The following is a 16,219-nucleotide window of genomic DNA, read 5'->3' on the forward strand; positions in this document are numbered from 1 at the left end:
GTCATCAGGGAAGGCGAAAGACCTTGTAAAACTACCAATCCCAGGATTTCTTAGGATGGAGCAACAGCATTTAAAGTGGTACCACACTGCACTATTTCTACAGTGTAGAAGCAGAGGAAACATATATGAGAGCCAGCGTGGTGGAGTGATTTGAGCATTGAACTATGACTCTGGAGACCATGATTTGAATCCCCGCTTCCTAAGTAACCCACTTGTGGTTCCCATTCACAAATGAGTCGATTCAAAATGATTCGGTTCCAGCTGGTCGAAGGGGAAATTCGAATCTGTTCCAATCCGCATGTGGTTAACAGTTGCGCAGAATCGATTTATCCAAAAAGAAGCGGAGAAAAATCAGCGTCAAAAAGACGCGGGTTAAATGGGTCTAGCACATGCCCCCCATCTTGGAATCGCTTCAGCGATTCGGATTTAGTGGGAACTTAATTTGGATTAAGTCGGTTCAAACCGATTCACGATCCGATTTAAAAGGTAGCGGGAATGAGGCCATGATTTCCAAAGCTCTCCATCATTGTGAAAGGTTTGGTTCAGTTTCTGCCCTTTTCCTTTCCTAGCCTGCCTGCCTGGCACTTTTGGGAAGGACTGTGCCACCGGCTGCAACTGTCCTCCAGGAACGCCTTGCAACCACATCACAGGTGAATGCGGCTGTCCTCCGGGATTCACAGGCCACGGCTGCGAGCAATGTAAGTCCTGAGTTTTCTCCTGGCAAGGCTCTGGGAGACCAATCGAAATACCCTTCTGGGTATAATAAATGAAATGAACTGAATAAAACCTCTGGTACAAAGAGCGGCTCGTATCCTGGCAGGTGGTGCACACTGTTGTAATCCTAACTCTAGAGAGGGAGCCAAGGGGGAAACTGGAGCAGACCTACTCCATCCAAGAGGATTAAGTTCATAAAACCCAAGAGGGAGAGCCAAGCTTGGCGCAGAACGCAACGGACATGGCGCTGCTTGGCTCGGCAGCATTGTGTCCAAGGCCAATTTGTATTCTGGGGTTTCCAAGCCATGGCCTTTCTCAAGGGCAGACCCAGCTGAACTGATCTGCCCTGCTCTCGCTATTTATAACATCTCTTTGGAGGGCAGAAATGACAAGGTGCAGAATGGTGACGTCCGTCATGGACATAGGAGTGGTCAATGTAAGTACAGTTGTCTCACCATTTTCACGGGGGATCCCCACGAAAATGGAAGCTCACACTTATTCAAGCCCCATAGGCTTGAATGGAGTGCGTCTTCATGCGCACGCGCCATTGCAAATAGCGGAGGTCACCCCTCTGTGTATATTCAAGGGCGTGGATATCAGATCCACACATTAGGAGGGGCGACTGTACTATACCTTAACTCTAATAAAAATAGGAACCATCCCCTGGAGAAATGCAAAAGTGTAGTCTATCCTGGAAGTACTAACCTTCCTCTCTTCTCTCATCCATCCATCTTTCAGTGTGAACACAACCAGTTATGCCTCCTGCAGTTTTGTAAGTTCTTTGGCATTGTTTCCCTTGCTTTCACCCTTTACATCAGTGGTCCCCAAACTATTCCCTTTAAGAGGTTTTTGGACTTCAGCTCCCAGAAGCCTCAGCCACATTGTCCAACAGTCTGGGATTCTGGGAGCTGAAGTCCAAAATCCCTTCAAGAGCACAGTTTGGGGACCACTGCTTTAGATCCTTTTGTTACATGACCCTAATGCTTACTCTCGCCTTATCCATGGGTCATATCAAAAGCCATCATTTTAGTGCCAAAACCTGGCCCTTGCGTTATAAGTGAGATCAACTTGTAGTCGAGTATATAAAGGTAATTTAGGAAAAGGGGAGTCTAATATATATTATAATCATATGTGTATAAGTACACTAAATGCAATGGCATGGTAAAATGGTGTCCCTTTTATAAAACGGCAAAATCAACCATTTTGGAAAACTCTGTGTGCCTCGCTTCATAGTGTTGCTTTGCAATGGGATTGGGATCCAAACCTCCCCATCCCAACTGACTTGAGTTTTTCTCTCTCCTGCGTAGCCTGTCTGCCAGGGACCTTTGGACTCAACTGTGCGCGGATTTGCCAGTGCGCCGGAGTGAACCATGACTGCCACCCAGTGACCGGAGAGTGTATCTGTGCACCAGGTTTCCATGGCATCAATTGTCGGCAGAGTGAGTTGAGCCGGAAAGGTTGCAGTGTAAAAGATAAGAACATCTAATAGGGATGGCTTTAGGAAGGTTTGTTTGTAGGAGTGGAAACACTGGTAATGGATAAAGATTTTCACGCATGCTGCACAGGAGGGCTATATGATGCTTTCCGGATGTTGTTGGACAACAGCTGTCCTCACTGTTGACTATGGCCTGTTACAGACTGCCAAAATAAAGCTGCTTTGGGTCTCTTTGGAGGTGTGCTATTTAAATGACACATGGGTCCTAAGAGTCCGGAGGTCTCACCAAAGCCACACTCCATTCCTAAGCACTGGAGGGCAGCTTTGGTGCAGTTTCCGGATTCTTAGGATGCATGCATCATTTAAACAGCATGCCTCCAAAGAGACCCGAAGCAGCTTTATTTTGGCAGTCTGTAACAAGCCAAAGTTACTCTTGCTTTATGATTTTATCACACTAGCTTGCTGTCTTGGCGTAATCACACTAGAGAAAGGCTTGTTCCAATACGGGGCTGGAGCTCCTGCTACCGAAGAAACCTGCTCTTAGGAAACAACCAGGAGTAAGCAGTAAGCAGCAGCTTCTTGCAAATGCAAACCTATACACTCATGAAGAACAGTGCCAACATATTCCTCTGTTTAATGATCTGCTCTATGGAGTGCTATTCAATATCTTTATCTTGGATGACAATATTGGGTGCAATAGTTATCAAATTTGCAGATGGCACCAAATTAATAGGAGTAGCAAATACTCCAGAGGACAGGATCAAAATTCGAAATGACCCAAATAGACTAGAAAGCTGGGTCAAAGCTAACAAAATGAATGTCAACACTCAGAAATGTAAGGTACTGGACTTAGGACGGAAAAACGATATGCACAGATATAGGATGGGGGATGCCTGGCTTAAAAAGACTTAGTAGACCACAAGTTGAACATGAATCAACAGTGTGATGCGGCAGCTAAAAAGGTCAATGCAATTCTAGGCTGCATCAATAAAAGTATAGTGTGATCAGCAGCAATTCCCCATCTTGGTTCTTGTGCATCGTTGCTAACATTGCTCTGGGTTGGAAACTGTGAGTGCCAATGCACCACAAAATCCTGAGCCTTTGCATGATGTGTTTTCTTACCTCTCTTTTAAAGGATCTGTTTGTCCTGTTTGGTACAGCAACCTGAAGGTCTTCCTTTGTTTTTCCCTGCAGGATGTCCATTGGGACGCTACGGTCTGAATTGTGAAAGGCAATGCAGATGCAAGAACGGGGGGCAATGCGTGCCAACCACAGGAATGTGCCATTGCCCAGCTGGTTATATTGGAGCTGACTGCAGTACTGGTAAGTAGGCTGGATTGGTGTGTGTGTGTGTGTGTGTGTGTGTGTGAATAATAATAATAATAATAATAATAATAATAATAATAATAATAATAATGTTTTATTCTGTATAATGCAAAACTGAGCTAAAAGTTCAGGTATTTCCAGCATTTTCAGATAGTCTTAATGGAGCGGGGAGTTAAACTGGCATAAATTTATGGCTGATGCACATAACTAACAAATGCAGGCCTATTGCACAAATCAACTATGTATGGGTGTTTATTTACACACACAATAAAGAAACCTACATAACACAGTTGGTCCCATGTGTATAAGAAAGTTAACTGTAGTTTAGAAAGAAGCAACTGTGTTATATACAGAAACTGAACAAAATGAATCTACAGACGGAGCTAAATTTATAGATAGATTCGACTGAGAACCTGTTTTGTTGAACACATTGGAATTGCATATAAGGAATGTATTTAAACATATTTTGGGTTTGTGTTTTATTATCCGTTAGTTTATTACAAGGCAACAATTTACTGGTATTAATTTAAATCAATTTATAAGCTATTATTATTAAGCTTTATTTATAAAGCACTGCAAATTTAAACAGTGCTGTATATATGATTGGTTATAAAATCAAATAAACCTTCCTATGGCATTCATTCTACAAAAATAATTCAACCTAATACATATTAATACACATTAACATTCAAATAATAAAATATAGCAAGCAACAAATAAAAATAAACATAAGATAACAATAAATTACCTTATTTTGGTCTAATTTATCTTATTCCATTGTATGTTTTGATACGGTCAGTTGACATAAGTTGGAAAGATATATCCAAAGTTCATCTGACAGAAACACATTTAAGTCATCTACGTTTAATCTTAATTTGGTTTAAACTTTTAACTAACTACAGAAGGGAATACTTTCTAACTGTTGGAAATGAATGAGTATCTAAAAGCGGTTCGCAATTGTAGAAAATGTTGGCAGATAGCAAAAAGTATTGACCGATAATAGGAGCAAGACGGAGTATTGCCCTCGGATAGTTTTCTTTTCTGTTTTGCAAGAAGATGTGCTTTTTCAGATGAATAAGATAAAGCTAGTACAAAACAAGCCTTGTTTAGAACAAAATAAGCATTGAACAGTTAAACTCAACCCATGCTTTGAAGCATTAATGGTGATGCCTATATCTCGCTGGCACAGGATTGTGACAAGCAAGTTGTCATGTTGCAAAATGACCCACAAGTTTATCACAATTTTGACATTAAAAGAGAGATTGAAGTGCATTTAAAGCATCCCACGAATGAAGTGGAAATGGTGAGCAATTGTGCGAATGGTTATCACACGCAATTGCGCAAATAAAGTGAAACCGGAAATGCGCAGTTGCTGGAATCCCAAAAGTAAAAAGATGCGCATTGATGCTTCTTTGTGACCACTTTAGTGGCGGGTTTGGTGCAACGGCGTGTGAAATCATTGTGCGTAATTACATAATTTTTCTGGGATATTCATGGGATAAACTCCCAATCTCCTTCGTGTGATAAACTCCCTGCATCCAACTAAATACTGGCAATACTAAACCCTGACCTGTTGCTTTCTTGTATTTCGCAAAATGGAATTATTATACTATATACCTGGAGACTAGGGTTCGATTCTCTTGCTCAGCCATGGAAATCTATTGGGTGAACCTGGGTAAGTCACACACTCTCAGCCCCAGAATAGGTTTGCCTTTGGGTTGCCTTAGATAGCTTCGCCTTTGTTGTTGTTGTTGTGTGCCTTCAAGTCATTTCCGACTTATGGTGACCCTAAGGAGACCCAATCATGGGGTTTTCTTGGCAAGTGTCTACAAAGGGTGTTTGCCATTGCCATCCTCTGAGGCTGAGAGATTGTGACTTGCCCAATGTCACCCAGTAGGTTTCCATAGCTGAGCGAGAAAATCAAACCCTGGTCTCCAGCTATAAAGTATAATAATTCCATCATGGCCGAGCTGGGATTCGAACCCTGGTCTCCCAGTGTCCTAGTTCAGTGCTCAAACCACATGCTGGCCATGAGTTGGAAACAGCATGCAACAACAATAATAACAGCAGCAACTTGGCTGCAAACATTACTGAGCAGAGCATGGGAAAGTTACTTTTACAGAGGCATTGCTGGCTGGTAGAATCCGATAGCTCCAGTGCAAAAAGGTCACTTTTCAAAGCTTTACTACTGAGATGTGATTTTGGTATCAATGATGGCAGTGCAATTGCTAAGGCCTTTCTTGTCTGTTGTTGTTTTTCCTAGCTTGCCCAGCTGGCCGCTATGGTGCAGACTGTGCCCTTGTGTGTCCCTGTGGCAAGAATGCCACCTGCCATCCTGTGACGGGTTTCTGCCTTTGCCCACCAGGAAAGACAGGCCCCAGCTGTGAACATGGTAAGCAATTGGTGGGTTGGGTTGTCCAAGCTATTTTGCGTTGGGTTTTAATTGCACAACGGAATGGGTGTTGCAAACTATCTGCATTTGTACGACAATTCTGCCGAGATATGTGTGTGTGTGTGTGTGTGTGTGTGTGTGTGTGTGTGTGTGTGTAAAGGGATCTTGTAGCACCTTTGAGACTGACTGCAAGAGAGAAGCTGGTAGCATAGAATCATAGCATTGGAAGAGACTCCAAGGGCCATCCAGTCCAACCCCTGCCATGCAGGAACTTTCAATATTCCAGGTGGGGCCTGACCAAAGCACAATACAGTGGCACTATTTACTTCCCTTGATCTAGACACTGTACCTCTATTGATGCAGCCCAGAATCGCATTGGCCTTTCTAGCTGCCACATCACGCTGTTGACTCCAGCATGAGCTTTCCTAAATGCTTCCTTAGAGGCATGGAGTGGACTGGAGAGTCTCAAGGCAGACCTATATCAGCATCTAGTTTTGTGTGTGTGTGTGTGTGTGTGTGTGTGTGTGTGTGTGTGACAATGTCATTTGAAATGCAAAACTTTGTGGGTGTGGAAATGAGGTGACAACTTCAGTTTTAACACTGGCCATTGGAGGACAAAGGCAGGAGAAAGGATGTTGCCTAAAGCCAAGGAGGGCAGATAACCAAATGAATATATATCATGATTTGCATAGTTTATGGTGACTTTCCTTAAGTATCCCTGCCAAACAGATATTATTTATGTCATTCAAATAGCATCCACTGATGTCTTACTTCTATTGACACTTTGTGGTCAAACGTCTTGTTGTCTTCTCCGCCAGGTTGTCCAAGGAACCGCCATGGGCCTGGATGTAAGCAAACTTGTGCCTGCAAGAACGGGGGGATCTGCCTCGTGTCCGACGGCTCCTGCCTCTGTGGGCTTGGATGGACGGGGCAGTTTTGCGAATCAGGTACTTGCTCCTTGTGTCTCTTCCTCCTCCTTGAAACCAAGGGTGCGCCTGTACTACACGGCTGTAGACGTTGTGTACCACCTTCACTTCTCTGGTTCAAACCTGGGATTTGTAGTTTGGTACGGCACTTAGAATGCCATCCTAGAGTGCTCCAGTGGATCCCCTTGAACTCATGTCAGGTACAGCTTGGTCCCCTTACAGACTAAAAAAACACCCCCAAAACCAGATTGCAGATGTCCTCACCCAACACTGTTCCAAAAGGGACTCTGGTTGGGAGGTCGCCTCCATTCCAAATTCAGCCTCAGGTTTGCATTGAAGGACTTTTGGACAGGCTCTATAGCAGAACATTGAAGGTGGTCCAAAATTGCAGATGCTGCCCAGGATACAGTCCTTCACCAGCAGGGAGGGATTTTGGGTCTAGTTGCAATTGCATTTTGTCCGTGGAGCTGCGAAAGCTTGCAACAAGTATACTGTGCATTTCACTTGGCCAATAAAGGTACCACTGATGGATTTTTGTTTGCATAAGGAGTGCATTTGCTTCTTCTGACCTGATGTAAGGTCAGTGCTCCATCTGGAAAATCGTTTTCCTAGTTGAGATGTTGAGTGGCTTTCACTAAGGAAAGAGCCTTTACTATAACACTTGGTGGCTTCCATGCCATGGGACCTGTTAGTGTGCTTCATGTTTTTGTTCATATGCTAAAAGAGCGACACCAAAGTGTTTTGTGGGTTTTTCGGGCGATGTGGCCATGTTCTACAAGAGTTTATTCCTGATGGCTGGTATCTTCAGAGAATGGTGGAATGGAAGAGAGTGGGGTATGTATGTATGTATGTATGTATGTGACCCTGGGTTGGGAGGAGTGATTTCCATGTTATTGATGACAAGACCTCCGGGTGGGAGGATATGCAAAGACGTTAATTAGAATTAATTAAATTAATTAATCAAATTAGTATAATAGAAGAATAATCTGAAGATGCCAGCCACAGATGCTGCCAAAACATCAGGAACAAACTCTTCTAGAACATGGCCACAGAGCCCGGAAAACCCACAGCAAACTATGGATGCTGGCTATGCAAGCCTTTGACTTCACAGACCTATACCAAGTTTGTGCCATATCTCCAAAATAGGTTCAGCACCTTTGATAGCCACCATTTCCCACTAAATATCACCGCCTGAAGTATGCTGGGATTTAAAATCATAGTTGGAAGGTCCTTAAAAGGTCATGCAGGAATACCCAGCTGAAGTGCCCCTGAAAGATGGCTATGCAATCTGTGGTCCAAAGACCAGTTTGTTGTCAGCTGTTCTGTGTTCCTTCTTTTTTTCCTTTTTGAGCTCCTTTCTGAGCTCCCTGAGTTTTGTGACAATGATAAGTCAAGGTACTGTCTTCCATGCAGGATGTCCACCAGGGAGGTATGGGGCCAACTGTCAGCTGAATTGCACCTGCCAAAACAATGCAACCTGTGATCCAGTGATGGGGGTTTGCCGATGTGGAAAAGGGCACTATGGGAACTTATGCGAACACAGTAAGTCTCAGTAACATTGTCACTAGGGTTGGTCCAAAGACAGTCCAGGAATCTCTTGGGTATACACACAATGTCTGATGCATTGCATTGGAGCATCTCACTGGTTACGATCCACCGATCTGTAGAATCATAGCGATGGAAGAGACCCCAAGGGCCAACTAGTCCAAACCTCTGCCATGCAGGAATACATAATCAAAGCACTCCAGACAGTTCATCCAAACCGTTGCCAAGTTGGAAATAACCTGGCTCAAATTTTGTAGCTCTCAGAAGGGGGTGGTTGCTCTTGTTGGTAACTTTGGGCAGCTGCCTTTTATTTCCCAAGAGCCCCCATCGGAGCAATTCTTCATCAGACCTCGTCTTCATTGGGGAAGAATGTAATGGAAGCCTCATCCTTGAATTACATTTGGTTTCAATGGTGTTACCCCAATGCCTCTCCTGCATTTTACCATATGAGAACATGGGGCAAAAGAGACTGTGGGGGTAGGTGGTGGTGGGCATTTATTTAGATCCTTGCCCGCTGACTGTAGCAGAAGAATGAATGAATGAATGAATGAATGGGATGGATGGGAGAGTGGACAGTGGTGCTTCCTTAGTAGGTTGCACAAAATTAGATTGCATTTCTTCTTGTGTTTTCCTTTTTCATACATTCCTTGGTTGCTTCTCCCTCCCAGGTTGCCCAGCTGGCTACCATGGAATGGGTTGTCAAGAGCCATGCGCCTGCCAGAATGGAGCCGCGTGTGATCCAGTGACAGGGGAATGCATTTGCCCCCCTGGCTTCCATGGCTCCCAGTGTCAAAAAGGTGTGTGACCAATCCTGAACCTCAAGAAGCAAAGTCATTCTCATGGTTGACATTTGCAAGGTCCAGCGTCTCTTGACCATAGCAAATTCAGGTTGGAATCTTCTTGGTGACTTACACTTGTATGTCTGGAGCTATCCATGAGCAAGTGCATTTTTAAACCCAAACAACTGGATTGGTCATAGGGACCACAAGGGCCAATGAGTTCAACTCTTTGCCACATCCATCCATTGTGGTTCCTTTAGACCAGTAGTCCCCAAACATTGATCCTCCAGATGTTTTGGACTTCAGCTCCCAGAATTTCTGACCATTGACTAAGTTGGCTTGGACTTCCAGGAATTGAAATCCAAAACACCTGGAGGAACAGACTTTGGGAACCTCTGCTTTAGACTCTTCCCACTTTGTATCCTCATTGCTATTCATTGCAAGTGCGCCTTCAATAGCTCACCTTTAAGAAGTTTAAGAATCCATTATCTGAAGATGCCAGCCATAGATGTTGGTGAAACATCAGGAATAAACTCTTGTAGAACATGGCCATGTAGCCCCAAAACCCCACAAAAAACAATGGATGCCGGCCATGAAAGCCTTCGGCTTCAATCTGTAATGTCAATTGTCCTTGTAATTCTCCTTCCTATACACACACATAGCTGGAGATACTATAGTACTGCATTTCCTAACCTCAGTGGCAAAGAATATAGCTAGCTGAACATTAACTATGTATAATTATGTATATATCTTTGTTTAAAATCATAGGCTGTGATGCAGGGAAATACGGGGAAAAGTGCCAGCGCCAGTGCGAATGCGAAGGGAATGCTGCTTGTGACCCAGCTACCGGACGCTGCTTATGTCCCCCGGGGAAAACCGGCACAAAATGTGATGAAGGTAAATGAATCCATAATTTAATCCAGGAATTTTGCATGTTGTCAAGGGCAAGAGAAGGCTGGTTACCTTCTAAGGAATCCAAACTGGGACCCAAGACTGGTTCCAGGGTTCGGGGAAGAGATGTTCAGGGCTAAATGCTAGAGACATCCTCTAGTTGGGCATATGCATTTGTGTCTTTTTAAATGCACAGGGGTGCTAGGCTTACACTTGTCAGCCTATGCAAACTTGAGTTTGTATGAGTTATGAGTTTGGTGTCCAAGCAGAACTGACTGTTATCTAAGCAGCATACAGGAGAAGGAGCTTGCAAATTTGCTGGACATTGTTTAGTTTCATTGACCATAAGCCACCTTCCCATGCTGGGGAAAAGGCAGGAAAACAGGTATAGTGAATCCTTGGTAGCCACTGGGCTTTTGTTCCAGGACCCCAAAATCCATAAATGATCAAGTCCCATTAAAAAAAGTGACATAATAAAATAGTGTCCCTTATATAAAATGGCAAAATAGTTGCTTTTTGGAACGGATACATTTTTGGGAATATTTTTCAAGCCATGGATGCTTGAATCCATGGATAAAAATTCAGTGGATACAGAAGGCTGACTGTAAGAATTTAAGCAAGAGAAAACCAATGCGGTGTATTGATTTGAGAGTTTGGTTAGGACTATGGAAGACCAGGATTTGAATCAGTGATGGAAATCCAACTAGTGTGGCTCATGATCGATTTTGGGGCAGACAAACGGTGCCCACGTTTGCCAAAGTCTCACCCTGAGCTACTGAAACATTCTTTCTTTGAGACGTTTCCCCCTGTCTCTGTTGCTTCATGCATTTGCTGTTGCAACATTTAACAGCTCTCCTTTCTTCCTTTCATTGAACTAGACTGCCAACTGAAGAGATATGGCCCTGACTGTGCCATGACTTGTGAGTGTTCCTCTGCCAATGCCTACTGCAATGCCCAGAATGGACGATGCCTTTGCCTTAATGGGTACATAGGGACAACGTGCCGAGAAGGTATGTATGACTCATGCTACCAATGTCTTGCATTTACTTAGTCACAAAGGTGCTACCGGATCTCTTTCCATACAGAAAGTTGGAAGCATGGGCTTTCATAGACTTGAGCCTACTTCCTCAGATGCATATTTGGAGCGGAGAATCCAGACACCTAGGCCTGTTACAGACTGCCAAAATAAAGCTGCTTTGGGTCTCTTTGGAGGTATGCTCTTTAAATGATGCATGGGTCCTAAGAGTCCGGAGGTCGCGCCAAAGCCACACTCCATTCCTAAGCACTGGAGGGCACCTTTGGTGCAGTTCCGGATTCTTCCGATGCATGCATCATTTAAACAGCATACCTCCAAAGAGACCTGAAGCAGCTTTATTTTGGCAGTCTGCAACAGGCCCTATATATGCCACTTGTGTGTGATGACGCCAATATGGTTAATCTGCTCTCCTTGGCTTTAGGCAACAGCCTTTGTCCTCCAGTGGCCATAGTTAATATTGAATTTGTCATCTCATCTCCATACCCGCAAGGTTTCGAATTTGAATTGACATTCTTATACACAACTGGATTACATATATCTGTCTGTAGACTGTACACTCCACCCCATGCATCTGAAGAAGGAGGCTCAAGTCTTTGAAAGCTACCAACGTCTCAAAGGTGTTACAAGATCCCTTTGCATACTGACTTCTCCAGACTAACACAGTTATGTCTGCGTAGCGGGAATTGTTATAATGCATGATGTGTCATAAGGACATGTCCTAGTAGTGGGAATTGTTATAACGCATGAAATGCCATAAGGATCTGTCGACAAAATTGGAGAGCTGGAAATGGGGTGGGCAATGCTGAAGTCCTAAAGGGCATCTCACTCATCTCTGTCCTTTCCAGGAGGCCCACCTCAACTGCTAGCCAGCAGAAGGCAACAGCCAGAACAAAGTGAGTGGCGTCTCTTCCCCACTTTTAAATAATGAAGGTAATTGGCAATGCTAGAATTAAGTTTGCTACGGTTCAGTTTAAGGCTTCCTTGGAATGTAAAGCTGGTATGGAAATCTCTTGACTATGATCCCATATGGGTGGACTGCACAATAAAGAAATGGCACGGTCCTCCTTGTTCCCTTTTGGTCTTCAACTTGTTGATACCCATTTTTAACAATATTCCCTGAACTTACTTGCAAAGCGAACAGGTTTGACAGAATACAACTCTTCCTCCACTACATAGAATCATAGAATTCTAGAGTTGGAAGAGACACAAGGGCCGTCCAGTCCAGCCCCATTCTGCCATGCAGGAACTCTCCATCAAAGCATCCCTGACAGATGGCCACCCAGCCTCTGTTTAAAGACCTCTAAGGAAAGAGACTCCACTACTCTCCATTGAGGGAGTGTGTTCCACTGTCAAACAGCCCTTACTCTCAGGACGTTCCTCCTAATGTTGAGCTCTTTTCCTGGAGCTTGCATCCATTGCTCCATTGGGTCCTAGTCTCTGGAGCAGCAGAAAACAAGCTTGCTCCCTCATCAATATGACATCCCTTCAAATATTTAGACAGGGATATCATGTCACCTCTTAACCATCTCTTCTCCAGGCTAAACATACTTAGCTCCCTAAGTCGTTCCTCATAGGACATGGTTTCTAGACCCTTCACTGTTTTAGTCACTCTCCTCTGGACATGCTCCAATTTGCTGGCTTTCCACTTGTAAAGACTTCCTTTAACCATGGAAGACCATTCAGTTGAGGGATGGCCAACGCTGCGTCAGAAATGGTACAGTCAGTTGGTTTTTAAAAATGCATTTCAGAGGCCTGCGAACCAGCATGGCATAGCTGAGTGAGCGTTGGACCATGACTCTGGAGAACAGAGTTCGATTCCCAGCTTGGCCACGAAGTCCATTGAGTGACATTGAGCAGATCACACTCTGTCAGCCTCAGGGAAGGCAATGGCCAACATGGCTATGTCTTTGAATTCTGCAAATCTCAGCATTCTGTAGGATGCACCTCTGGCCATTAAAGTGATGTCAAACAGCATAGTTTTGACTGTGTAGATGCACCCAGATCATAGAATGCATGTCTGACTATGCTTGGCTTCTCCTTTCCACTGTATAACAAACTCCAGGAGAACATGATCACTCACCTAAGGATCTCACCACTTGCATCCCATTAACCAGGTCATCCTAGTTGGTTAGGATCAGATCCAAAAATAGCTGACCCCCTTGTTGCCTCTTCCACCTTTTGGACCATGAAATTGTCTCCAAGGCAAGTGAGGAATTTGCTAGAACTTGAGGATTTGGCTGAGTTTGACTTCCAGCAAATATCAGGGTAGTTGAAGTCGCCCATCACTACTACATCTCCCCTTTCTGTTCTAGAAAGGCATCATCCAATTCCTCCATCTGACTTGGAGGTCTATAGTAGACTCCCACCATAACATCCTTGTTGTTTCCCTCCCCTTTAATTTCTATCCAGATGCTCTCCACCTGGCTTCCAGAATATAAGTCCTGGATCTCTTCACAGGTGTAAACATCCCTGACATATCATGCTGACATATGTGCTTCTCCTGAGGCAGGATCTCAGCTGTGGCCCTAAAACTGATTTCTTCTTGGAGGGGAAGAATTGCCCAACTCTTCACTTGGAGTTCCCTAGAGCCATGGCCTTCTTAGCAACATCAATGGGGATCTGCAGTTCAAATTGTCTACATAGGCTTTCTATGTGACATCATGGGGAATTTAAAATGGTAGCCTGGCATGTGGGCAGAGGGCGAGGGCAGGGTTTTGGTCAAGCGTTGGCAGGCTGCTTGATTGTGCCAGTCGTAACCATTACAATATCTTCTTGCAGTTGCGCCACATCAGAGGCTTTACTGGCATCCTCCCAGGATGGTCCCTCCAACTGTGAAGCACTAGGTCTATGTACTCAGCTCCAAGGAAGACTTGACTTGGTGGCACGCCTGGAACAGACCCATCTGTGCCCATCTTGGCATCGGCCCACAGCTCCGTGCCCTTGAGGAGTGGCACAACCGAACCTTTGGGGTGACTGGGAATCCTGCACAGACTTTGCGTGGGCATCTCAAGCGAGCAGACATTCCCCTCCAGAGATGAATAATGCCAGTCTGCGTTGCCCACAAGTGGTTTGTTCAACGTAGCTGTTTGCTCCTGGAAGGGAGTGCGGCTTGTAAATAGAAACTTATTCTCATTTTCTCATCATAGCCCAGTTCCATATTGATGTAAAGATATATTTATGGGTGGGTATGTCAACAATGTCATCATCTGGCTCGCTACTCAAAATATCCCTATGGGTCTGAGTAGACGTCTAGATGTAGTAGGAGGGTTGAGAAGCACCTGTATGGACCGGTGAATCAAATCGGGTTGAGTAACACACGGATGGGTCGCTTGGCAGAGAGGGTTGGAGAGTAAGGATGGGCACACATTTCGTTTTCAGATGCAAGAACTTAAGATATAATACAGGGGCATAGGAAGCTTGTTCCAAAATTGCCAATAGGCATTTTCATTTTGGCCGTCTTACCTCAATCAGGCCGAGAAAATGTGACTTGACCAGAGTTAGGGAAACATAGAGGCAACGTATCTTGGCAGATGGGTTGTAACTAAGAGTAGGGTGAGTGTTTTTACACACCGTAAGGTGGAGTGTCTCATGCCTCTCACTGAATCATTGAGTCTAAAGGAACTGAACTTCATATCTGCTAAGAATGGATGTTCTGCACCTCTGCTCTTTGTGGGTAAGTTTTTGGGCATGGCAAGTCTCCCACCTAAGTTTTAACCAGGGCTGACCTTACTTAGCTTCCCAGATCAGATGGGATCCGGTGCCTTTAGAGCATTTAGGCCACAGCCAACGTTTGGTTCAACTGTTCAGGCCTTTCCCTACAACTAAATAATTTAAAATGAACGATTTTCTTGATCTCATCCAATTTTGGTTCAACTAGAACTAACCTGCCCTTGATGCTCAGTTTGAATCCCTTCGTCGCCCATTTTCAGAAGCCAAACTCGCCGCCGTCGCCAGGATTTTCTCAGCATGCCATGACTTTCGCAAATGACTTTTATGAAACTGGAACGCTATTAAAGTTGCCTTGCGGAGTCGAGAAGGAGAGAAATTGCCATGTTACCTTGTGCATATCAAAATGTATTTATATTTATATGCGCATATATATATATATGTATCGATATGTTGTGAAACCCTTCTACCGAGGTCTTTCTTTCAGTTGGTCTCAAAGGTGCTGCAAGGAAGGTGCGTTTGTGAAACCCTGCCAACGGAGGTGGCAAGACTTTTGCAATACACAACGAGACACAAAATAGGAAGAAAAATAAATTGGGCTTTCCTAAATTAAACAATTTTTGTGGGTTTTTTGGGTTATGCAGCCATGTTCTGGAAGAGTTTATTCATGACCTTTTGCCAGCATCTGTGGCTGGCATCTTCGGAGAATGCTGGCATGGAAGAGAGTGGGGTTTTTAAATGTAGGACATACTTTTTAAATGGGGGACACACGACCAACTTAAAAAAAACCAAAGGGCCATGTCTTCCAGTTTGTTATTCAGGGCAGCGGGGTTTAACCCTTCAGGATGCCCAGGACCAAAGCCTTGGCTCTCCTGCCTCCTCCTCCTCCTCCTCATTATTATTATTATTACTATTATTATTATTATTTTGGACCCAAAGATGCTAGCCCTGAGTTTCCCAAACCCAGGAGCCAAGAATCCTGAGCCCTTTGGAGCCTGAGAACAATGAGCCTGCAACGCTCCCTTTCCGCCACCAGAGGGCGCCCCAGTACAGGGAAGAACCATAGTGATATTAATAAGCGCCAAGGAGCCGAAGTGAGAGAGAGGCGCAGGGGTCGAGCAAGAGATCGAACTAAGGAGAGAGAGAGGCACTGAGGTCGAGCAAGAGATCCAACTAAGGAGAGAGAACCAGGAAGGAGAGCGGAAAAGCGCCTGAGAGCGGAGTTGCGAGAGGAGTTCTGCCATTGATGCCTCGCCTGCTCCTCCTCATAGCAGCCACAGGAGGGCGCCCGAGAGACACAGACAGAGCGAGCCAGGAAGGGAAGAAGCCTGGCTGCCGCTAGAGGGCGCCCCAGGAGAGTAGGGATTCATGGAGAATGGGGTCCCTGCCCTGGCGCCCTTAGCAGAGAGACTTAGTTTTGGAGGACTACAGTTCCCATCACCCCCAACCAACCCACATAGCCCTGGCCCATAGCCCAGGAGTCTGGGGTTTTCAAGAAAGGAGCTTGAG

The 16,219-nt window shown here is 44.7% G+C and overlaps 1 protein-coding gene across 1 annotated transcript in view; it reads left to right on the forward strand.

Moving 5' to 3' along the window:
- The window catches only part of LOC149307747 (uncharacterized), a 141,175-nt gene extending 125,871 nt beyond the window's left edge, over window positions 1-15,304 (forward strand). The window contains exons 29-39 of the mRNA XM_089536802.1: window positions 570-698; window positions 2,022-2,153; window positions 3,344-3,472; window positions 5,739-5,867; window positions 6,686-6,814; window positions 8,207-8,335; window positions 9,007-9,135; window positions 9,886-10,014; window positions 10,887-11,018; window positions 11,890-11,974; window positions 13,823-15,304. Coding sequence (XP_089392928.1) covers window positions 570-698; window positions 2,022-2,153; window positions 3,344-3,472; window positions 5,739-5,867; window positions 6,686-6,814; window positions 8,207-8,335; window positions 9,007-9,135; window positions 9,886-10,014; window positions 10,887-11,018; window positions 11,890-11,969 — 1,247 coding nt within the window. The 3' untranslated portion in view covers window positions 11,970-11,974; window positions 13,823-15,304. The remainder of the gene's footprint in view (window positions 1-569; window positions 699-2,021; window positions 2,154-3,343; window positions 3,473-5,738; window positions 5,868-6,685; window positions 6,815-8,206; window positions 8,336-9,006; window positions 9,136-9,885; window positions 10,015-10,886; window positions 11,019-11,889; window positions 11,975-13,822) is intronic.
- Window positions 15,305-16,219: the final 915 nt, after the last annotated feature.

This window comes from Sceloporus occidentalis, unplaced genomic scaffold, assembly GCF_023333645.1.
Source record: "Sceloporus occidentalis isolate IW3139 unplaced genomic scaffold, rSceOcc1.0.p SCAF_8, whole genome shotgun sequence".
NCBI lineage: Eukaryota > Metazoa > Chordata > Lepidosauria > Squamata > Phrynosomatidae > Sceloporus > Sceloporus occidentalis.